The 25,238-nt window shown below is 36.7% G+C and overlaps 1 protein-coding gene across 2 annotated transcripts in view; it reads left to right on the top strand.

Moving 5' to 3' along the window:
* DNAJC1 (DnaJ heat shock protein family (Hsp40) member C1) overlaps positions 1–25,238 on the top strand; it is a 110,639-nt gene that overhangs the window by 17,578 nt on the left and 67,823 nt on the right. For both annotated transcript variants that reach the window (XM_068934603.1, XM_009673655.2), the window contains exons 2-3: positions 20,361–20,462; positions 21,310–21,356. In XM_068934603.1, coding sequence (XP_068790704.1) covers positions 20,361–20,462; positions 21,310–21,356 — 149 coding nt within the window. The remainder of the gene's footprint in view (positions 1–20,360; positions 20,463–21,309; positions 21,357–25,238) is intronic.

Genomic DNA, 25,238 nt, shown 5'->3' on the forward strand with positions numbered 1-25,238 from the left:
CTTCTCTTCATTGTGCGGTTTGTTTGTTTGTTTTAAAGGATTCCTACTGCCATCAAATTTTACTGTGGTTTTCACGGCTCGTCATAAATTCAATCCTTTCCTTCAGCTCAGTAGCTAAAGTGGTTGTATGCACCCTGGTTAACTTAAATCTTAATTACTTTAGGAACAGGCTCTTTGTGTAATCCTTATGCTTTCTGTAACTAAAATGACTGCCTAAAATTGTTTCTGGCTTTTCAGTTGGACCTCAGGACTGAATTGTCAAGCAACTGGGTTAGTGCTGCATAAGGCTTAAAGTTGCATTCAGTTTTAGGCTGTGTGTTATAGTTCATATCTAGATTTTATTCTTTTATTTTCTTGCTCTTTTTTAAATCTTCATGAACAAATATTTGATGTGGTCTCAATTGTGGCAGTTAAGTGTTACACAAATGATTAAAGTTAAGGGTTAGACAAATGATTATTTTGAAGCAGAATTTCTTGCAACTGTGTTTGAGAATTGTTGATCTAGAATGTAAGTGTCTCTGGACATGTAGCCTGGGTTCCCAGGCCAAGCAAACATAAAAGTCAGATCTTTAGACAGACCTCTTCCAGCTGGAGGATTTGGCTCTCTGGAGATTTGTTTTCCTAGTGGAAAAATTGTAGCAGGCTACTTTGCATTAGCCTCCTTTCGGCAGAGAGAGCACTTCTCTGTGAAGTGGGTGAGTGGCCACCCAGTACTTACTCAGTACAGATTTAACGCGTGGACTGGTAGGCACAGGGTTTGTTGGAAATAGCTATGATTTCTTCTTTCCTTACTAATGAAGTATTGATAAGGCGTAGCATATGTCTGGCAGAGAGAATATTATTCTTCTGTTCTTTTTAATCTAATAATTATTCATTTTTCCTTTTAAAAGTTTCTGCAACAAAAATTGAATTCTGAAGCTCCACTGTGTGTGCTAGTTAGTATTGTGTCTAATAGGACAACCAAGGAGTCTTTGTACTTTATCTTTTGTCATGGTCAGAATAGCCAATTGCAATAACTGTTGAAGAGAAAGTAAAGTGAAATAAGGGTGTGCATATGGAATGGCAGATATATAGAAGCAAGTCATGTAGTTTTCATTATATATTTGCTATAAAGTTTGTTTTAGAGGTATTCCAAGCCATAGTAAAGACCTTAGGGGATTTCTGTAATTTACAGCATGGTATGTAGGAGTGATAGGGGACTGTGGGAGTAGTTATATCTAAGCCACTTAAGTGTTTGAGACTGAAGTAAATCAAGGTCTTTCAGCCTGGCTCCAACCTGCTCTTACTTCATTAGTCCTTTACGCTTCCTATTTGATCTAGACAAATCCCCCCCATTTTTTTGGTGTGTTCTGCTTTTGTTTTCCCCACAGGCCAGTTTTGGTTGTAGAGCATTAAGACTTCTCTTATGCTCTCTCTTATGCTGACATAGCAAACGTCCACAGCTGATTACAGCTGGGGAACACAAAGGCAGAGACTAACACAGCTGCATACTTGTGGCATTAGACGCTGCCTAAGAGATGTGCTACTGTTTTGCCCCCCCCCCTTTTTTTCCCCCTGCTTTTTAAAAATTTTCTATTTGATATAATAGTCAATAGTCCAAGGAGATGTTCGTGGTGTTCCTTCTAACTGCTGAATCCAATATTGTTCAAGTGTAAAGTGTTGTATATTATCACTTAAAAATTCTTTCTATAGTGATGCAAGTGTGCTCTAAATATAACGTTGGGGGAATATGAATGCAGATTTTTATTCTGTGCAATTTGAAGTAAAAATGCAACTGGCAAAAAAGAGGTTTGGGAAGCGTTGCTGGATTTATTGTATGAGGCTTCTCGGTGTTCTAGGAGAGGTACCAGAACTGCAGTTACAGGAACCACAAAGATCTTCAGTGTTCCGCACGTGTAGCTGTCTCTGTACTATACTGATCATTTAATCTGAGCGAGACTTTACATTTTTAAGTTCAGTTTTGGTTTCTTACCACTTGATGGCAGTGAAGGAGCTAGTGTTGCCAGGCAAAGGTTTAGGGCAAGAACCCATTATGAATAACAAAAGAGGAGGTACAAAGGAAGCCTCTGACATTTAATATTGTTCACATTTCTAAATGATATTGCATATACCACAAATGACAGTAGAGGAGAAGAAGCCTCTAGATGGAGCTTCAGTACTTCCAAAGGGGGAGAGATTTTTATACTCAAGTGTTTTGTTCCTATTTATAATAATTATTTCAAGCAACAACTTTCCCATTTAGGGATGGAATGTTACCAGACGTAATCAATAAGTGGTATCAGAGCTTCTGCTTTTCTAAAAATACTGTACTTCTTGAAGAGCATGCAATTCTGACATTTTCTCACACCTTGTGCTCAAATTCTGCAGGCTCTCAACATTCTTAAGAATTACCAAATAATGTTCGGAATGTGCTTTATAGATTAAGTATCAACTTCATTATTTGAGGTGGGCTTCCCCCCCTCTCCCCCCCCCCTTTTAAAAGTTAATTCAATTTTACTGCTGAATCAAAAAGAAAATCTTGAAAAATATTGTTCAAGTTGTAAACTATCTGGTACTATTTACTGTTTTGTACATTCTGTTCTCTGTGAAGAAGTGTTTATTGTAACTTTAGATATTATAATGCGTGTACGTGTGTTTGAGGCACTTTATTAACGAAGGATCTTTTGCACTTCCAACGCCCATGTACACCTCTTGCCAAGCTGGTATGGGGAAATGAACCATATAATGGCCCTGCTATAGTAATTGGCTCCACATGGGTGGACTCTAGCGCACAGACAAAACCTTATTTGAAGTAATTGGTGCTTTGTGTAGGTACAAGGGTCTGTACATGCAGACTTATTTTGGATCCTGGGTCAAACCTTGGCATTAGTAAAGGTTTCAATTTCATGCAGCGTCTTTGACATGTAAGTGATTTTGAATGAGTATCAAAACCATCCATACAGATGGTAGCAAGCAACTTGATTGAACTTGTTCATTAAAAATACACACAGCTAATATTTTGCAGTTATGTTTCTTGACTGAATACTAAAGAAAGAAGTAAGCTTATTAAGTTTTGTAAAAATGCAGACTTGTATTAATCTTAGAAAATTTTAAAAAGTAAAATTGCATAACTATTAAATATCTTAATTGTTGGTGGCATTGTTCTAGTTCTATAACAGATGTTATTATGCAAATTCCAGGTTGATACTAAGTGAAAACAGACCAGAACTATCAAATATTTACTTCCATTTCTGATTCCATTCTTTCTTTAAAAATGCATTTAGGTGCGTTATTTCTAGCATTAGCTGCCATCTGCTAGCCTGACTGAAGGATCAGCATTGCTGGTTTAGTATAATGGCAGTCAGAGCATATATATTGGGCAAAACTCAAGTTTGTGTTCTGCATCAAATGCATGTTAGGTCTCCTGGAAAAAAGAAAAGGTTAGAAGACTGAGCTGAAGATAGTGCCGTATTTAGAATGATAATTTCAGCCAGCGGAGATGGATTTGATGGAAACCTCCTCGTGAGATTGTGGCTTTCTTCATCTGTGGCATTAGCTGATCATGTAGTGTAAAACGGTATTGAAATGAGCCTCTTATCAAAACTATTTTGAGTAAGATTTGTTAGAAAAGAACAAAGTTTCACTTCATGTTACGTAGGTTGGCTGCATTTATTTTATGTCAGTGCAACGTTTTAGCTACTGTGGTGTGCTACAGCTTTAGAAGAACCTCGTGCAACCTCTTCAGCTGCTACTGTTTGAATGAGGGAATTTTAAATTTGAGAGACACTAAGAAAATTATCACGGTATTCAGAACATGAAATCAATTTGTTTTAGGAAGTTAGTGTTAATCTTGCTTTGTTTGCTTGCCAGATGAAATAGCCTAATGGCCAGAAATCAGATGTGGAAAGCATATTTGTAGATGTGCAAAATAAATTTTGTTCATCTCGGTGACCGTCAAGAATTTTAGCAAGTCTAACTCCAGAAATAGTTATTTTCTTTTCCCTCGAAGTAAACTTCTATAGCTAATGTGCAGTTCATTCATTCAGGGTTTTATTTTATGTGACTGCATACAATTGTTAAATCTTGTGTTCAAGAAATCTTTTTCCTTTACAAAAGGGGAAAAATGGTTGTAGGTGTAATGTAACTCTCCCACTTCCTGGAGGGTAATTAGTTTGTACTAAATAGTTTCTGTATTAATCAGCTCGGTAGTAGCAGTTCCCCAGAAGCAATGTGTTATTTTTATTTTCTCCTTATCTAATTAGGTGATGCAGATAATAGTACAGGTCTCAGTTTCTAAGGTTCATCTTTGTTAAAGTCAGCAAATGCATACTGATCAAAAAAAAATCCTTTGGCTTTTTTCTTTTACTCTACTAACACTAACACTTGGTCATTTTTGCCCTGAAATTGTCCCTTAGTTATATTTTGATATTAACTTTATCATTATAACTTTGAAGTTAGGACTATAGATAATGGTGCTCTTATTTATTCTCGACTGCTGAGCAAATCTCAAACTTACTTCCTGTTTTGGTTAGAGGAACAAATGCGTTCTTGGAGAAGTCATAAAATTGCAAAAATTAGAAACCGTGGTATATAGTATGTTTCCTGGAATACTGTTAGACTCACCGTTGAGATGTATTTTGAACAAAGAATTGATTTCCTTTCTGTAGGCAATTCTTAGCTTTGCTATTTAAAAGGAAAAACGCAGTACAAGAACTGAAGACTTGATACTGTTGTGGAGTTTCTTTTTGCCTTAGTTTACATTTTTTATAGCGATGAAAAATATTCACAAATAAAAAAAATATGGATTAGTGAAAATAATCAGAAATTCCACTTCTGTGAAGAGAACTTCCAAACAATTTTATTTTACTTTGTTAAAAATTAATCCTTTAGAAAAGTTTAATACTTGGTGTCTTTTGTCATAATGTTTAGTGAGAGCAGTATAAATAAGAATGAGGAAATTAAAATAGCTCATAGAATTAACTCTTCATGCTTTTGTTTTGTTTTTGCCGTAAGGGAGCCCTTCAGAATTTGAATTTCATTGTATTGCAACGTGTTAATGCAGGGAGCGGCATCTTTTTTGTTTGATGTTCACCTAAATTAAGGGCACATAAATATAATTAAAGATTTCTGAAAAAAAAGATTTCCATGCTTTTGTTTCACCGCTAAAATATATATTTTTTTGTTTCTCGTGTCTGGTTTTACTTGTACCCCCTGTTAATAACAAAGAGAGAGTAAATGCCCTGTTGTGGTATTGTCTTTTAAAAAAGTTTTCCTTTTTACTGTTTTGGTACAAATATTGGTATTGAAATATGGAAACTAACAGTTGTAATGTATCTTGATGGACTATATCTCTTTTTGTCATTCCCTCATTTTTGAGAGTTGTTTCTCTCCCCCAGTTTCCCACTTAGTGTTATCAATGGTATTAGTAAAAAAGAGTAGGGTCGTGGTTAAGATTTTTTTTTAAGATCCTTGTTAGTGTAAAGGCTTTCAAGTGAAGAATGTTATGTAAAATATGTATGTGTATGGATTATAATCTATATATGTGTGTATGCACGTACAGTCCTTCTAAACTAAGGCGATTATGGAGATTGCCTTACTTTTATTTTTTCTAGAATACTTGCTATGTTAAGAATCCTTTATAAATGTGAATCTTTCCTGCAACTCTAGATGAATATAAATGGAAAGGTTTCTGGAGTAAGATACAAACTGTTTAAATTTTTCATATGTAAAATTGCTTGTATGTAAAGGTTCCTTTAATTTTAAGTCTGAATCTAAATCTGTAAATATTATTGAATAAAATCTTAGAGCACCTGTCAGTTTATTTGGGAACTTAATTCCACAAGTGGTTAGTCGGTAGAGTCCCATTTGATTTCCATGCAAATACATGTTCCTAGGATTCCTTGCAGAATTGGAATTTTAATGTTAAAAATAATGATATTTAATATTCATTTTAATCACATGCAAATTTTGATTGACCCACAGGGGAATAGTATGGTTCTTTATTTTAAGTTATTCTTTGATTCTTTTGTAGTACAGGAAAACTATATCCAGTATAAAGTATATGAAATACCGTGTTCCAAAAATATGGCAATGGATAGTTATTCATATTAAAGAAAAACTAAAAAAAAAAAAAAACTGGTTCATGTTTATTTCAGACTGATGGAGTTTCTCTTACAGGGTGCCTAAGGCTTTTTAAGTCTTTGGCAGAAATTTTTCATTAAATGTGATGAAAAAAATCAAATAGAGGTGATTATAAAAAATATGACAAGTATTGCTTGTGTTGCTAGATGCTGACAATACCTTTCATACAAATAATCCGGAAATGCTGTATTACCTGTAACTTTTGAAAATGTGCCTGCCCAGGTATATTTCAACAACATTCTAAGTAATTCGGGCATTTGCGGATAAAAAAAAATGAATCTGTCATTTGTAGTCTAAATCTTCAATTTGTGTTTCTGGCTTACTCTCGCTTGTAGAGAAGATTTAGTGAAATATTCAGGGGGAATGTTCTTGTACTGTAACAGAGTTGGTAATTTAGGAGCTGAGTCTGTTTCCTATATGGCTGCCCATATTTTTAGAATCTTATTACTTTCATTCCACTTCAGAGCTTTTCTCTGTAAGACGCTGGGTCTTGTCCTTCTTTGTCTTAGATGATAACATCACATATGCTTCATGGAAAGTGTTTGGGAAATACTTCCATGTCTTTTGAAACAAACTTGAATCATGATCTGTGTGTTTCTGAATTGTCCATCTACACATGGGCTCATCTGATTTTAATACGTGCACTCTCTCCCCCTCCCTTACCCTCTTAATTGCTGACCGTGGTATACCAGTTTCTTCTTGCCCTTGTGTAGCATGTGCTGGTTTTTAGTTATGTGCAGATAGCTGACTGCTACTGCGTATCTCTTAGAAATATTATACTTTATTGTTTGAATGAATAATCCATTTTATAGTTGTCTTAAGATCTTTAATTTGAAATAGGCAAGCTGATAACTAGCCAGATTGTCCTTCAGTTTAGGAGATCCTTTCAGAATCAAAATGATTCTGTAGAGAGCTAGGATTTGGGGGGGGGGGGGGGGGGAACGACACTGCTGCATTTGAGTTGTTACTATTATGAAGCAGGTCTGCATTGCATATGCCATTTTTCCCCCCTTTTTGAGCCTGCTTGTTTCTCTGTCTTTCTACAACAGCCTCATGAAATCATGTACCTTATTACTGCTTTTAAAGACTTTTAACAAATTTCTGGGACTGCATACTGTAAAATTGGGGAATGTCAATTTTCAGGATGTCTCAAATCTTAATTTGGTTTCTTTGTGCTTGTTCATTGTGATGATTTTTAATTCACTACATTATATTCTACAGGGTCTTTACTTATTCAGGCTCAGGGAGAAGTCTGGCCCCAGTGTAGCTTCAGGCTTATGTGCTGAGAGACTGTTGTCTGTAAAAACTGTTTAACCTGTAGATGTAGAGGGTATGTAGAGAGTGGGGGAGAAGATTGCAGGAAAAAAAGGATGGTTTCATGGGTAAGCCAGTCAGATGAAAAGTGCCCTTGAGAATTGGATTCTGTTCCTCTCTCCGCCACAGAATTCCTACGTGATGCTAGGCAAGTCATTTAAGCGAAACTTTTCCCAAGTGGTGACTAATTGATTTGAGTGCTCTGCAATTCTGGTTGCATAATTTGAGATACTAGGGGCTGATATGCAGAAATGCTGAGGGCTTGCAGCTGCAGCTGAAGTCAGTGGAAGTCCTGTGCCTTTAAAGTATCGAATGTTGTTTGATACTGAGCACTCGGAAGAATCATATCCGAGGCATCGGGGATGAGCGACTATTTTACCTTAATCTGTACCTCGTTCTGCAGTCCATACAAATGAAGGTGATGCATGCTTATCTCTTAAGGTGTTACGAAGGTGAATATTATTATTGAAGTACTCTGATGCCATTGTGATGGGCAAATATTCATAGCTTCAAAAATATTTGAATGCATACAGCTAAGAGCAGATGAGGCCACCTATGAGCAATGTAGAGAAAAATATCGTATAGTTACTCGCTAGGTAAGCAGTCGTCTTGTATATGTTGCATAAAGACAGAGTGGCAGGAGTGATGATGAAAAATTGTAATCCTTTATCAAGGAACCACCAAATTGTTCCCAAATCTCCTTTACCTGTTTCACAATACTCAAATGTTGTCTGTATCATGTAGAATCTTTATCATATTTCTGTTAGCCCTTGACATTTAAGCTGTAAGCTTACATTTAATAAACAAACAAACTCAAATCTATCTTTTAACAATCTTACTAGATTTTATAGCAATAACTCTTCTCTTGCTGCTTGGTTAAAAAAAAAAAAATTGACCATCCTCTCTCTTGATTCAAAGAGCAAAACTAAAGCTTGACCAAAACTTTTTATCCTTTTGGTCTGTCTGCCTACAGTGTGCTCTTTGTTGCCATTGCCACAGGCCGTAGAGCTTCCACGGCTGGCATCTGCCTGAGGTTGGCTCAGGGTTTGGGTGGGACTAATTGGAAGAGGGGAGCTAGATAAGGCAGCATTAATTTTAGTCCTGCTAAGCTTCCTGCTTCCTCGACTTCTTTGCCCTGCAGTAAATATGTCTTTCATTTTGACCAATGTGGTACTTATTGTGACTGATTCTTTCAGAAATAATTCTGCAATGTTTCTGCCACCACAATTTTTTTTTCCTTCTTCCAGAATACTGTGTTCTCCAACCCTTAACAAATTACAAGAGGAAGAAGTTGCATCTGTTTTGAGTACTTTTTCATTTCTTGGATTTTATTCCATGGCTGAGGTTATGATATAGAGGGAATTGTGGGTTTGGCCTGTTATTTATACTTGCAGGATTGTCAGTAACGTCCTTGCAAACAGAGTGCTTTTTGTCCATGTAGCAGCTTGGTATTGAATTGCAACTTTAGTTCTTTCCTCTTGATGTGCGTCAAGAGTTACCTTCTAAATATATTCTTGTTTGTCTGTTAAACTTTCTTTTAACTACTTGGCTAATTCAAGAACTGAAACGTGGTCTCTGCAGCAATATAACAGTATGATGAATAGATAAAATTGAAGTATTGTGTTGTACTTGTCCTGAACTCAGTCCCTTTCTAGCGTTCACTTTTTAATCTAAAATTTTGGGGAGGACCCACGTGTTAGAATACTGCATGGAGAGTTTATCTTTGTTTTATTCAAGAGTCCTGTGATCACAGAACTTGCCTATGGCTTCCGTTTTCCAAATATTTTACATCTGTCAGTGTTTCGACTTGAGACCGTAGGGCCACAGTCCTATCTTCAGACTTTCACTGTTATCTTTTGCGTTGATAATCCTGTAATCCTATGTTGAGAGGCAAGGAAATGAATTAGTAATAGTCACTATCTGCTGTGGTCAGTTGGCTGAAACAGATTTCTGGTACCTTAGTTAATGGAATGTAACTTGTGCCAAGTTTTCATTGCTGTTCATTCAACTGCTGATTCTTCTTTTTTATAGGCATGATGTCCTTTTTCTTCTGATCTTTCTTCCCTTTGCAGTTTTTGTTCTCCTCATCCAATTCGGTAGTTGTCTGCCTTGCATCGTACTCCTGCTGCTTCCAGGCTGAGGAGCTATCCTTAAAATACAGGTGTCAGAAGAAAATTTGTCTTACCTGTTACTTCTGCTTGTGATGGTGGGGAAATGAAAAGGGAGAGGGAGGGAGAAGGAAATCCTTTCCTTTCCCCTGCCCTGTTCTGACTCGCTCTTATGAGCTACGATTCTTAGAGGTGCATGACAGGTGAGGGGAAGCAAATGTGGGCCATACAACTGCTTAATGTCAGTGGCTGAAAACTGACCTTAGATTTGTTCTGTTTCTTGCTTGCTCTTGTTTCTTGCTTGAGCAGTGGGGAGCATTTCCCATTACTGGTTCACTTGTGACTTCAGAGGGTAAGAGCGGCTGTTTTATTCTCTCAGCCCCCTGACAAGTGGGGACACATGAGGTAGCTTGCCAGCAAAAAAGAAAGGCTTGTTTTTCCTGCGTTATTTTTGAATTTAGGTAAGGAGGGAAGCAAGGACGTATGTGCACAAGCATGAGTTTGATATCCACTGCCTTCTGCAGGTTGTTGGGCATTGCGCTCGCCTATCTGAACACCACTTAAAGGAGATGGGGAGAAGTGTTTACTTTGCGCTCATCTCTGCTTTTGCTCTTTTGTGCCTACCTGCCCTCTGTGTCTTCCAGGCTTGTCTGGGTTTTCAGAGCATGTGGTTCAGCTGCAGCCTTCCTGTAGATATTGCTGGGAGAGCAGAAGCTTGGAGCGTACTGCCTCTACCTGCTGTTCCCCTGGCTCCGGGTCTCCTGGATTTGTGTAGAGTCCATAGTCCTTATTCTGCTCATCTTCCAGCTCTTGCAGACCAAGAGGAAGGCAGTTTATGGATCAGTGTGAATTAGCCCCATTCTTTCACTGATGCAGCAGAGTGCCTTCAAGGCGGTACTGGAAAGGAGGGTGGTAACTGCTTGCTAAAGTGAATGGCTTTAGGAAAAACGGGAAGGTGATGTTTCTGCCTCTTACTTGGGCCTGTGTGGTTCGGTTCAAGCCCTTTAATTTGAAAAACATAAAGGGCAATTCAGGGGACAGCGTGCCACTGTGTGTTAACAATGCCGTAAATGCCTACAAATGCCGTAAATCTTGAGAGATAGCCATCTTCCTTAAAGATTATTGGCTCATCTGTACTAAAAGTAAAGTTAGATAAGCACTTTTGGTATGGAAAATACCAATTTTGCATACAAAGTTGGTAGTGAATAGGACAGACTTATCTTCAAGTCAGTTCCATCAGAAGTGATTACATATATAGTGAATTCTTTTATATGGGCAGGTTTTTTTTTTTTAAGCTTTCAGGTGGTAAACTTTTAATTCACTTTCTGCATGATTTTTAGTTGATGGTTCCTAATGGTAAACTTGATTTGTTTATCCAAGTTCCTTTGAACATCCCCTGGCTAACATCCAGCTTATACAGACTCTGGCAGGCTGTGGACGTAGTGATTTGGGATGTTAGTGGCCTCTGCTTTCTGCCCTGTGCCTTTATCAGATGTCCTTTGCTTTAGGTGGTTGGACTGTGAGTTGAGGTGGTTGAGCAGTGCTGTCTTTCAGCTCACTCTGTTTGGAGTGAGATAACTTTTAGCGAAGGGTTGGGTTGGACAATTGTAGTACGTAATCTGTTAAGCTTATTAGAGTTTTAACGGAGATGTTTGCTTATTGGGTTTTAGGCTGGCGTGCTTCTCACATACAGAACTCTCTGCTGATGGTGGTATCTGTACTACAGAGAGTGATGGAGGGCATTCCTGTGCTCCTTCAAGGAGGCTATGTACTAACTCAGCAGTGAATTACTATATAAGTAGTGGCATGTTACAACCTCCCTGAGGTCTTCTGAGTCCCGAGGTAGTAATAGCTCATTAAAATGGTAGTTAATGAGCATAAAGGGATCATTATGCGACTCCTTTACATGACAGGTAGGGCTAAATCCTAACTAGTTCAGTAGAAAATAGTCTAAATAAAGAGGGAAGGAATTTGATATATGCTGCTGGTGTAGTTTTTTATAAATGTAGCTGTTTAAAGCATAGTATTTCAAAAAAAAATTGTAGAAATATGTTTTGAGTTAATTAAAATGGGCTTGCAAATATATTTTTAGGGATTTCAGATAACATCCTGTATATTCTCCAAGTTGCAATAGTCTGTGATGCAACAACATCTTTGGTTAAAAATTTGCATTTTGCTGCTTGTGATCAATTGGCTTTGAAATTTAAAAGAAAAAACCCCCCTCTCTCACTGTTTTTTTTTTTGGTTTTTTGTTTTAAATTAGAATAGATATCTTCTGTTCTGTATGCTGAAGATAAATAATGGAGGAAGGAAGGAAGAAAGGTTCCCATAATACAGTTTTGCTCATGGAAAACATGAGATCCTCATACATGAGATCTTCATGGCAAGATCGTTGGGTTTTTTTTTTTTTTTTTTTCAAGTTGCTGGTGACTAGCTAATGGCTGTTCTGAAAGTTGATGCCTGTGGGGATTATTCACCATGCAAATACTGTGCTGGTGCATAAGGTAATGGGTAGATGTAAAAAAACTTCTGTATTGGAGATGGTCATTCTCTATTGGCTTCTTGTATGGCTGAAAAGAGAAGATTATAAAGGCATGCGTCCTACATCCTGTTTTTATATGCCCTTCCCCTCCTCAGGTTTTAACATCAGAAGGGTGGGTAATACATACCTTTCAAAAATATGAAAAGTTTTACATACTTTTAGAGCTTATAGGTTAATTAAAGATATAATCACAAAAGTGACAGCACAGAATTCTGCTGTTTTGGGGATTCAGTGATAAGAAAGTAGCTGAAATTGGATTTTTTATTTGTTTATTTTGGATTTTGGCTTTCTTTAAGACTGTATGATTAACTATGTCATCATTGGTTGTCTCCCTCCAAAAAGTACATTAAAACTGAGATCTGGAAAGTGACTATTTGAAAGGACAGGATAGGTAGGAGGGTATGGATGAGTAATGTCAGTTCTGGTGGAAGGGTGTAACGGGGACAGATTAAGTAAGAAGCAGAGGAGAAAAAGGCCTTGGTCTATGGATTTAACCTTGGTGAGTCTCTCAGTTGCTTTAATTCTTTACCTTCTTGAAAGAAGACTGGAAATATTGTACTAAAGCTGAAAGGTAGAAATAAATATATATAAAATAAACAAGTGGCAGTGTATTTTGGGCGTTACCTAATCGGAAGGGTTGGGACTTGCCAGATACAGCAGCCAAAAATCTTTGCTTTCTTATACTGAAACTTCAGAGTTGTGAGTGTAGACTGCGTTCTGCTGTCCTTGGTTATAGTGTCACTCCCTAGTGAAATAGGGGTCCTTGGCCTTTGCCATGTATGTGCTGAGCAAGAAATGCATGGCAGGAGACATCATAGTTTAACGCTCTCTCTACCAACCTGTACTGCAAAGGAGGTGGTCTTACCTTTTAACAATTTTATTTCCTGTGAATATGTTGCAGGATCAGGTGTCTTGCAGGCAATGTGGTTGAGAGCTGTAAGCTGGAAGTCTCTGATGCAGATGGCAGATTTTCAAGACGGCATCCTAAAAATAACTTTCTTAAGCCTGTAACGGTGTGTGTGCATGCACACAACGCACATGGTTCCTGGAAAAACATTTGAAATAAAAGAACAGTTCTAATTTCTTCCTTTTGAAATACCAGAATGAGAATGTAAATGGAAAAAAACCATAACAGTAGGCAGGATTTTGGACTAGTCTGTATGGGCTTGAAGAATGTTCTCAGTTGCTGTTCTCTAGCTTTATTTTCCATTTTAAAAGTGAAAGAACAGTTCTGAAAACGTTGCAGCAGAGTTGGTGAGTGCTCTCTGCATCTCGGTCACGTGCAAAGCTGGGGTTCAGCCCTAACTGATGGCTATACATGACAGTGTTGCCTTGGGCGATCTACATTTTCATATCCAAATAATCAAGTTCTGAAAATCTAAATAAAAAGGTAAGCAGCTACAATAGTTTTAACAGAAGAAAAAAGTTGGATATGAATACTGCTGTTCAGACTGGTCACGAAAGCCTAAGCCCACGTAATTGTGCACATGTGCTGAAGAGAACACACTTTTTTTGGTTTCTCAAGCATGAGGCAGCAGAATTTTCTTTCATTTGGCATGCGAGGCTGAAAACAGTGTCTTCTTTCATTTGGCACACTCCCCTGGAAACAAACATGCCAGTTAAGGGATTGTGCCAGTTATCAGATGCTCACAGGAATACATTGTGCCGATTTGTATTCATTTTCATTTCACAAATTGCTTTAAAACTTAGCAACATAAAGAAGCATTAGAGCACCTTTTTAACATTATTTTTAGTTCCTGCATATTTCCCTGCTGTGCTGTTGTTCTGTTCAAATCAGGGGAGTGCTGCGAGCTGCATGGCTCGGTCGGCCGCGCTGCAGAGCCCGGCGGCTTCCTGGCTACGCTCGGAGCCGTCCTCCGCAGAGGAGCAGCAAATCTAACTCATTTTACATCCATGAAAAAGATGGGTGTCTTAGAAATATGTTCAATAAAAATAAAGGATGAATTGGACAAAGGCAGCAAGAAATTTAAGCCAAAACTCCCGTTTGCAGCTGTTAACTCTGACCATTCCTAGATAATGCTTGGTCTTTGGGAGGCTCTCGCTTCTGCTGCGCGGCGTGGTATTCTCCAGGATTGGCAGCAGCTCCTTCCCACCTCTGGAATTTGCTGTAGGACTCTGCCTTCCCCCTCAGATATTTTTCCAAATGCAAACTTGGCAAACACAGATGTACTACGCGGGACTAATCTGTTCACATACTTCAAATCAGGACCAGGTTGGAGTGGATACATTTAGTGATGGAAATACAGGAATGACATTTTAATCAAGTTTGATATGGGCAAAGTTTCATTTTTATTTCCTAATCTTGTGCTTTTGTTGCTGTTAGAGGAGTGTGTGGTTACGTCTGCTTTATGTGGCAGCTGCTTTTCCTCCTGGTGTCATTGAGCGATTAGTGTGTGCAGAAACACAGCATGCAGGTGTGACTTTTTTTCTTTAGGGAAATTACTTTCAGAAAAGGAAGGTGTTTGAGGAAAATTCCAGATGCTTGTGATTCTGCACCGAATGTGTATGTTGTGAAATTTAAGGCAATTGGTACTGATGGTGGGAATTTGGGTGTTTTTTTTTTTTGTTTAAAGTCTCATTTCAAAATTTTTTATATTAAAAATATAGTACAATCTCTAGAATGAATGCAAGGCATTGAATTATATAGTTTCTGTGGTAAGCGTGCAGAGTCAGAACAGCCTTTGAGCAGGTAGGTCCCTGCTGGAGAGAGCTGTGCCAGCCTATTCAGAACCAAAATGGGGTGAGGAGGAGGCTGGAAGAAGGGTTGCAACTATATTTTCAGCCCTAAGAATTACCTAGGCAGGGCTGTGGAGCAGCAGTGTCTCTGTTCTGTCCCCATGTACTTGTGATCATTTAGGAAAGGTCATTCTTGGGTTCCTTTGTGTTGCTTTAGGAACGAGGACTGTAAATGGATGTTTAATTATTGGCCTACAGTCACATCTGTTTGAGCTTTGGCACTTAGAGATGTTAGTTCTGTGTGGACTTCTCATGCACAGAACCAGAGGGTAAGTTATTACATGCTGCTGGCACAGTGTGCAGTAGACAGCTGTAGCTTCTGCCTAGTTATCTGCCCTTGCTTGGTTTGTGAATTTCTGTGCGACAACCGATATACCCTGTAATTTCGAATCACAGAAGAAAAATACACAATTGTAAGTTTACAAAGTTTACTTTTTTTCCCCCCCTGTACCATTATACTTCAACTTGTGTACCAGATGGTTGCCAAAAGAAAAGTAGTGACTTAAACCCACTCTTCTGCACAAAATGGAAAATTTTATTGATGAAACTGCATAAATTTAAATTACTCTTGATTTAAAAAAAAACAAAACCAAACTAGTTTTACAAATTTGATCATAATTTGGGAAGGCTAAAAAGGCTTTTAGGTTTCACGTCTCATGAAGGCCTGCCAGCAACGAAGTTTATTTGTGGGTGAAGATTTATGCTTCAAATACAGCTGCTGTGGAACTGGTGCTCCATACAAGTGCCACTTTCGGTTGCTATATAGCTTCAGTTATATTCACTATTGAAAATTCTACACGGGTGTTCATCAGCGCTGCAGTTGAAATAAACCTACTAGTATCAGTCTCTTTTCACCCCCAAACAAACGATTGGACAAACAGCAAATGAAGAGAAATCTGACTTTTATCAGCAGACCTGGTCCTCTGGACCACGTGCTAATGAAGATGATGCCACCTATTTAAGACATTAGCAGGCATATTTAAAACCCAAGATGAACTGAGCGCATTTCCTGTGTTAGAAGCAGTTGCTAAATTGTAAGCAACTAAGTCTTGTTGTATAACTGCATTGCACTCGAGGGAACAATTTAGGATTTGAATTGTATATGTTGGTAAGTGAAAACTATGTAGACATTGATTTTTTTTTTTTTTTTTTCTTCCCCCTTGACCTAATCACTGTTTGCCTATGGCAATATCTGATATGTTATGTGTTCACCAGGAATTGTCTTGGGACAGCAATGAGTGTTTTTGATTTTTCTTTTTTTTAAGGTTCATTAGTAATCATAGTTACGGTAACAATAGAAGACAATGGAGTGATATAGTTGTACTACGTTAGCTTTTCTATTTATTGTAAAGGTGGAAGTGAACTCTGCAGATGAGACTCTAAATTTGTAGAGACGCAGGAGGAGACTAGATTTGAATCTTTAACTTTTATGCATTTAAAGCAAGAATTTCTTAAGAAAGAAGAAAAGGGACAGCAAATACCTATTTCCAATGTTTTATCCGTTATCAGTAGTGACAAAGAATCATGTCTTTGTTTCTCCTTCTTATGTATTTGTAGTCTAATGATGCAGCTTTTCTTGGTAATACTGGAGAATATGAAAATGATGCTGAGTAAAATAAAATTTAGTCATACATTTTTCATCATCTGAATTGAGCGAGCTGAAAAATAAGTGACATAAATAGTGAGAAGCATGCTTCCTCTTCTCCCCCACCCTGGCAATCTGGTAGGTATCACTGTCTGGAAAGAAATACGAATAAAAATTCCAGCAGAATACCTTGAAAGTGTATTTAACTTTTGTCACATTGATTGCTTTAAATTGTGATTTATTTTTTAAGTGAAAATATTGGTTTGTATATTGTATAAGGGCTTATGCTAAAAGGTGTAAAAGATAAACTTTTAACTTCCATGCAGAGATCCCATAACTAACACATGGAAACTCTATTTGATCAGTGAAGTGTTAACAATTAAAAAATTCCCATAAGAGTACTTGCATATATTTGCATGCAAAAGAGGCTATATATAGACTTGTTATATGGTATATCTGAGAACTAATTCTAGCATAAAACACTTTTTCTTCCATTGATTTGTCTACTAGGTGCGCTTTTTCCAGCTATGCACCGGACAGTTGAGCAGTTTTTACTTTAGCTTAGAGCATTCGTTTTGCATTATCTTTTAACGTAAGTGCTTGTGTTAAGCTTTGTTTTTTCAAAATATAGGTGATGGAGTATTACCTTTTTTCCTCTTGAATAGCAGCGTAAGAATTGGATGAGCTGGGATTAGGTGCTGATCAGAGAGGTGTATGCTGGCATTGCAGCAACAGCCGCTCTGAACTAGTAAGTTCCTGTAACAGGAAACAGGGCTGTGAAGAGATGTTCAACCTTGGCAGTGTAGCGGTAGAATATTGCTTTGAAAAGGTGGTTATTGAGGCCTAGTGCTCTGCTTTTGATGTTTGTATCCACGTGAGGGAGACAGTGCGACAGACTCAGTTGGCTTAATCGGTGGCAAAACTTACTCGCCAACCTGAAGCACAGTGTGGAGAAACCAGTTAATGCGTTAGCTGTCTGTAGTATTAGCAGCTCCTTTTGCTGTTGAATGGGATGCCTGTCCGGGGGGTGCCTCCCCCCCTCCTCAGATGTAGCTCAGATCGAGACTTCTGACATGTAAAAGAAGCTATCCAGGTGGTCTTCAGAGCTTTATCTGTAAAACAAACAAAAATCTTAATGTGGTTGTGGCATTTTTCCCCGATCTTTGAACCTTTGCCCTGGTGTATGAAATATTCTGGTTTGTAGAAAACACTGACTTCAACTCAAGTGTGTTGTTGCTTGGCCTTTCTGGAAGGTGGCCAGCTAGCTATAAATGATGGACTCTTAGGACAGCTGACTTGAATGTGGTAGATATTTCTGTATTTGTTTGAAACAATTTTTTGTAGTATATTTAGGGCTACTAGGAAGCTGTATAGTGATGGAAGGTTTTTCTTAAAGAATACTCTTTGGGCATCTAAAGCCATTCAAGATGGCTCCTAAAGGATCTGGAACCTTTCTTGAAGATGTTCAATATTTTCCGTAGGTAACATTAACGAACAAAGTGTTTGGGACTTCATTTTTGAAGACAGAACGCTTTTCTGTGTTGTGTTTGACCCTGTTGTGGAGAATCAGTTAGCTGGCAAGCATAGTGTTTCTTTCGATATTGGTACAGACCAATTGTGATTGCATCCTTTACAGCAGCATCCCATATTCAATGAAGTAGTGCTCTTGTTCCCCCCTTTTTAACCTTTTTGGGCTTAATTATAATTAACTGATATGTTAATAAAGATGATTTTTGTGGTTTAGCTAAAACCACGGCCATTAAACCGTTACCTGATTTTATTTGCTGTAGCTTTGTTCAAATATTGTATTTTTGTATGGAAGCCACCACATCAACAATGTGAGCTTGTCTATCTAAGTTGGTAGATGAAGGCAAACAAAAACAAGCTTTTTATTACTTTTAGTACCTAAGATGCATGTTTTTGTAAAATGATCAACTTTTTCCCCATTTTCTCAAGATGAAGCAACGTAATTCCTTCAGAGTTGACTTGAGATCTCTTGTTTCGCTTGTGCGTGGAACAGGAAAACTATATTTTGTCCTGGTCTCTTACCAAAATAATTGTGCTACTCCTAAGTGAAACTTAATGTAAGTCCTCCAAATACAACTCAAAACATTGTAACTTGTTTTTTCTTGTTCTTTATCTGAAGTAGTTGGAAGAATATTGCTAGACAACTCTTTAAAATATTTCTATCAGGTCTTTAGCTGTTCATCCGGTGTGCTCCAAATTAATACAAAGCACATCAAAAGATACGGTGGAGAAGGAATAAGCTGCAGTTTATCCCCTATACACAATATGGAGGTACTCATTTCTTGGTGATGTTACGGTCTCAATCCCCCTTTTTAAAACATTTCTTTCAGTTTGTGTTTTCCTGCTCACTTTGTGTAATTTTATTAAGTTTGCATCTCAAAGATTTAATATTTCTTTGTGCTTAGAATAGATATTTAGTCACGTTGCCTCTTCCTACCCCTTAACCAAGAATTAAAAATAAACCAGTAAAACACAACTGTATGAAATGCCTCACTGATAGTAATCAAGATGGAAGCAAGCTACTACTTAACCAGTGGGATTCTGCTTTGGGGTGCACATGGCTTAGAAGTAGGATTGGAAAATAAAAAAAAAAAAAAAAAAAGAAAAAATGCGTATGTAGTCTTTTGAGAAGCAGTCTTCCCTGTGAGTAATCAAAGCAACTTCTGTCCTTAGACAAGAGCTTAGGGAAATTTTGGTTTTGCATTAGAGGATAACACCAACTTCCTAAAAATATCTTTGCATAGCTGAATGGTCTCAAACTGCATCTTCGCCCACTTTTTCCTTTTACCTTTACCCTACTCCTCCAAAATCTTTCTCTAATATTAACTCCTGGCCCAAACTTGTATACAGCGTTATTATAGACTCATGTTCTAAAAGTGAAAATTTTCAAATGCAAATAAAGATTTGCAATAAAAAGTCTGACAGATTAATTACAATGTTGCATTAATTATTATCTTATTTCAGCGCTGTTCCTCTCACAGCTAGTGCAACTCTGGTTTTTGGTATTTTTTAAATACCTATTAACGTTATAATTTTGAGAGAGAGAATATATCTTTTTATATGTTTAAAAAATCACAAGACTTTAAACTTGACAGACATGTACTTTATTTCTAAAATATAGCCCTAAAGGTGTTTTTAACAAAATCCAAGAAGTTGTGTTTAAATGTGATGCTTTGTAGATCTTCTGGTGAGCACACCTCTTGAAATCTTTTGGTTACGATGGTCTTTGCAGCATGCACTAAATGGTAATCATTAATTCAGAAGTTTGTGCGTTGTGCGTCTGATCTGATTCATTGATGCATCTTACATCTTGCCTTTTTTTCTTCCTCTCAAAACGTGTGCCATCTTTATCATTTTAGTGTAGGTATAGGTAGATGTTAATGCCACAACGTAGCTTCAAGACTGCAACTTGACGCTACTTTAAAAAAAAAAAAACAATTCTTTAGACATGGTGAAACTGAAGTTGAATGAAAGTAAGTACTGAATTATATGTAAATATTAATAAGGGCACAGTTCATAGCAAGTCCTGAGTTTGGAAAATGGAGTATGATAATTTGGAGAAATGGTGACTTTCTCGAAGACATGTAAACGTAATAATTCTCATTTCTTATTTGAACTTTTAATTGGTGCAGAGGGCACACTTCTTAATTTTTAAGGAAGAAAGCATATGGAAGTTTTAGCAAATATTATTATAATGAATGGCTGATAATGAAGGAAGTTATCATGGGAGTTGAATTGGACTAAATGATTGTTCATTTAGCCATGTGGGTCAGGCTAGTGGCAGGGCTTGGTTGTCAGACTTCTCAGATTACGTTGACTTGGTTCCTGCGCTTGGTTGGCTGCCTTCAGATCTCGACAAACTTCTGGGAATTTGTTTCTGACACTTTGCTTCCTTTCGCTTTTTAAGGACGCTTCATCTGCGGACATTCGGAAAGCGTATCGAAAGCTTTCCCTGATTTTACACCCAGACAAGAATAAAGATGAAAATGCAGAAATACAGTTTAGACAAGTAAGTGCAACATAATAGAAGTTATAGGTAATAAAAGCCTATGAAAAACAGGTTCAGAGTTGTTTGTAATGATATGCTGTTATTGCGAAAGAGGATATACCTTTGAAATGATGGAAAAGTTGACCCCGAGTTATGTATTTCCTGCTACAGCTAAATTAAGTCTGAAAGGGTTGTAAACTTTTTAAAACTTGTTTAATAACTTGGATTTAGTATTTAACTGTTCGTGTATTAAAAAAATTTGAACACGTTAAAATACTTAGAGGTATATTCTTATGAGGAAAACTTCTTTTCCTGAAGACTGTTTGTAATTGTATTTTTGAAAGAAGTGAGGAAAATTTCTGATCAGGTTTCAATGCAAGTTTTTTACTGTAATCATAATTTAATGAGAATAATTCATTTTAATTTTTGAATATATTCCCCTTCTGAATCCTTGTAGCGCAAAACCATGGTACTGTTATAATTAGCTCTGCCATTTAACAATATGATCCTGGTGACCAAAGACTGGCTTTTGGCTATATAGTTTTAATATCTTTAGAATGAAACAAATTATGTCCTTTTAAGCTGTTACTGAGACAGGTCTCAGTCTGAGAAAGATGTGTATGTGCGGGGGGAAATGTGTTTTACAAAAACTTGCTTGATTGTGTATGTGGTTTCTGTATGGTTCTGTCACTCCCCCCCTCCCTGCCACCCCGTGGGGAGCTTACTGCCTGGTTTTGGAGGGAAAACTCAGATCTAGGAAAGAACATTTGACAAGTGTAAAATATGATATTACTACTCAAATTTTAAAAATTCAAATTCTAAAGTAGACTTTTTACGGTTCTTTTTGTGTGTGTTTTGTTTTTTTTAGTTGGTGGCTATCTATGAGGTTTTAAAGGATGAAGAAAGGAGGCAGAGGTGAGTTAACTTACACAGGTTCTTAAATAAAGTAATCGCTTATGGTAGTGATAAACTGAAATCCAATTTGGTTTCGTTGTAACTATTCAGATTTTTTGTATAATTTGATTTTGTGCTACTTATATAGCTGTTTAATTAAAGATTGTATGTTGCTTAAAGAGGAATCTGGTGTGCATTTGTGTGTGATACACTGATTAGTCTCCTTTAAAAGTAGGACTTGAAAGAACTTTAAAATCCAGTTTGCATTTGGAAGAAATAATTTTTTTAAAAACACTTAACTATAATATCAATTTTTAAAAAATTTGAGTCATTTTAATTATCATTGATTGTTTTATTAAAGCTATTCTTGTAAATGTGGTCCGCTTGGATTCAGCTGTCAATCATATCTCACTATATCAATGAAAGGTTCTTTGTGTGATATTTAGGGATTTTTTTTCCCAACGTATTTCTTCTTTAACATTTTTTTTCTGCCTATTTCATTGTTTTTCTTTCAAACTTCTCTATATTATTGTAGACCCTGATTTCGTAGTCTGCAGATAGCATTATGTTTATTAATAGTTGGTAGTTACCCTGGTAGCCTCAGGAGCCGATCCAGCAGTACCTGAAAGGGATAGAATTAAGCAATAAAAGTCTGGTTGATCTGCTTTCTGGAAGGCAGTTTATATATGTGTGTGTGTGTATGTATGTGTGTGTGTGTGTATATATATACTTTTATAATTTTTTTTAAGGATGTCCATTTGCGCTAATGATCATGAGGATAAGCGGGCAAAGGAAGTTGTGCTTTTAGGTTGGAGTTTCATTAAACATCTTTTGCCTTACAAGTCTTTCTCAAGACATTTCTTGAAGGGTTTTTGGCTTTATAGATGTCTTGGCAGGAGTCCAGGTTTTGTAGTACAGATTATCTACATTTTGATAATCTCTGTTGAAGTGTCATGGAAATGTACTTAGAAGTACTTTTGGAAATTTGTGGGTGTGTTTTTTGTGTGTGCTGGGTTTTTTTTTTTTATTATTATTATTATACCTCTCACTAGAGAATTTCAGTGTGGAGTTTACTCAAGGAAAGTTAAAAAGTTGTTAGTTAAATGGTTTCAGACCACTTAAAGCCATTTATAGCCAAAGTTTCCCACCTTCTTGTTTATAACCTTGTTTAAATATACTTTGTGATATGACCTCTCTGGATATTAGTTTCGTCGTGGAACTTCTAGGAGTTACCTCTATAATAGCAGCTTTTTTCAAGGACCTGTGATGCAGCAGCTTGCTGAAATTGTTTTTAAGCCTTCTATACGTTATGAAAGTTACTAATTTACCCAGTCTGTCTGAGAAAATAATATTGTTAATTAGTGTAACACAATAATTGCAAATGAGCAGTTAAATCTGCAGTAAGTTGTTCTAGCCTAGATTGATTTCACTATCAATCACTTTTTTAATACATAGACAATATCTGTTGCATTTCTCTTGCACAGTATGGATGTGTGGTTGATACGGCTTCTGTAGTTGATTATCTTTGTAGTGTTTTTTTTTTTTTTATCTATCTTTGTATCTGTAGTGTTTATCTTTGGAGAATTTTCTGCAGATAATGTGCCATGTGTAGAGTAGCATAACTGCATGGTCTTTTTTTTCCTTTCAGAAAATCTTTATTGATCGGATATATTATACAGTCAAAACTTTTAAACTCTGAGTATGAAAAGAGGGGGGTTGTTTCCTTATTCTGTAAGACACTGCTGTGTCAAGTCCTTAGCTAAATGTGCGCGGAGCTGCTCCCCTCCTAGGAACGTTCCTCCTCAAGGTTGCACGCCTTGCCAACCCTACAGTGAAGGAAAGGAGAGAGTGAGGGCTTTGTTCTGGGATCTTCCTACTTTGGGTGCTGAAAATGGGATTTTTGGTTATGCAAGACTGAACGAAAGCATTGCATGAGATGATGGACCTAGTGGAAGAGGCTCAAAGTTTACTGTTCTCCCCATGTACTAGGGAGAAACTACAGGGCACCCTTTGTGTCTCTCGGGGCTTATCAACTCAGCCTTACCCTGTTTGAGAAAGGTGTATAGTTGATCGTGAAGTACGGTAGTACTACCATGTTAGTGTTTCTCGCTTACTAGGTAATCAAAAAATTCTAATATTCTGACCTAAAATATTAATCAATGCTGCATATATGTTTAAAGTTCTGTATGCATAGCAGAGTATATGAAGCTCTGTAGAAGAGTTTCTTTAGGGTATGTAGAGATAAGTGCATTTCCTGAAATGCACATCACTTTTCAGGTATTTATTGACAAATAAACTTGATGATGATGTATTTTGTTACCTTTTGATTATTTTTAATTTATGAAAAAGTAGATAACTTTACTTGTTTTTCTTAATTGTAAGTAAGCAAACTGTGTTAGACTTCAATTTCATTGTTGCCGTTTTAAGGAGCGTTTTACCTACAAGGCCCTATCCTCTGTAACAATGTGGACTTGATTACAGGAAGCATTTGTAAATGAATCAAGATATGCTTGTTTAGTATAAGAAAGGTGTTTATCTTAGCTATCATTATAATTAAATGGCTGTATTCATAGGACATAGGAAATATACATTGTTCTGTCTGATGTTGCAGTGGATGTCTTTGACAGCTTGAGGAAAAATAAAAAATGCCAGCAAAGTCTTCCTGTAGTTCAGAATAGATCTCATTAATTCAGGCTTGACATCTTTTATAAACTGTATCAGATCTCTGAAATAATTTGAAATACGGAATGCAGTGGCTTTCTTAAAGGGAAAAGTAAATTATGTTAAAATAGATTATACTGTAATTAGCTACTACAGTTAACGTGTGGTTTTTTTTTTTTTGCAATGTAATAGATTCTACAAAGAGCTTATGAAACTTTACAGAAGATTGAAATTTCAGTACTCTTGCAATTGGTTACTAACTAGTCTTAATATAGCCTTAATATTATAGTTAAGACTATAATACCCTGAATTTTTTAAACAAAGATTCAACTTTAGTTATAAATGGTTGGGGACTTTTTTGTTTTTTGCTTCTGTACTGGTTCTTTGGATTTTTTTTAGCCTGAAGACTGCTACGTTTCAGAGACCACTGCTAGGCATACTCGTATGTCAGATATTTATTGCATTCTGTGTACATTTGTCTAAGAAAAAATACTGCAGATTGATGTTTCCTTCTCAGTTTAATTTTTTTTCATATAGAATAACATTTAAAATAAGTTGGCAAAAGAAGAATGCTTTGCAATCAAAATTTTGAATGTAGTTCTTGCCACATATGGGTTAACTGACTATCCTTAATAGTTAATATAGTTTTCTATGAAAAAATAATTTAATGAGGAAAACAGCATCCTCAATACTGAAATAGAGATTTAGAAATTATGGGAAGCTTCTGAGTTTCAGTAGGATCATTTTCCAGTTGAAAAACTAAAAATCATTGATATCTTTATTTTTCAAATACAGAGCTTAATTACTATTGAAAGCGGTGATTTATCTTTTAACAGTATATATTCTAAAAAGTGGGTTATAATAGACGCTATCTTCCCTTAAAATGGCCAGTCGTGTGAGCCATAATGCTCATTGATAGTAAAATCAATAGAGCATTGATTCTGAGACTTAATCCTTGGAGACTGTTGTTCAGAACAGTGAACGTAGCCTAGTAAATACGGAGTGCTGTTTAAAGTGTTTAATGCAAGAAATTCTGCTGTCTTCTTTTTTTTTTTTTTCTTAAAAGATAATTTATAATTGAAGGTGCTTGCCAAGCATTTGTTTTCCAATCCTGTTTTAAGTATCACTATATTTTTACCACTAGGCTACATGGACCTTATTTAATCAGTAGCCAAATTTTCAGTGTCTCAGTTAACGTTCCTTATTGTAAAAGAAAGACAAATAACTAATAAATTTGTACTA

This window comes from Struthio camelus, chromosome 2 (assembly GCF_040807025.1).
Source record: "Struthio camelus isolate bStrCam1 chromosome 2, bStrCam1.hap1, whole genome shotgun sequence".
In the NCBI taxonomy this organism is placed as follows: domain Eukaryota; kingdom Metazoa; phylum Chordata; class Aves; order Struthioniformes; family Struthionidae; genus Struthio; species Struthio camelus.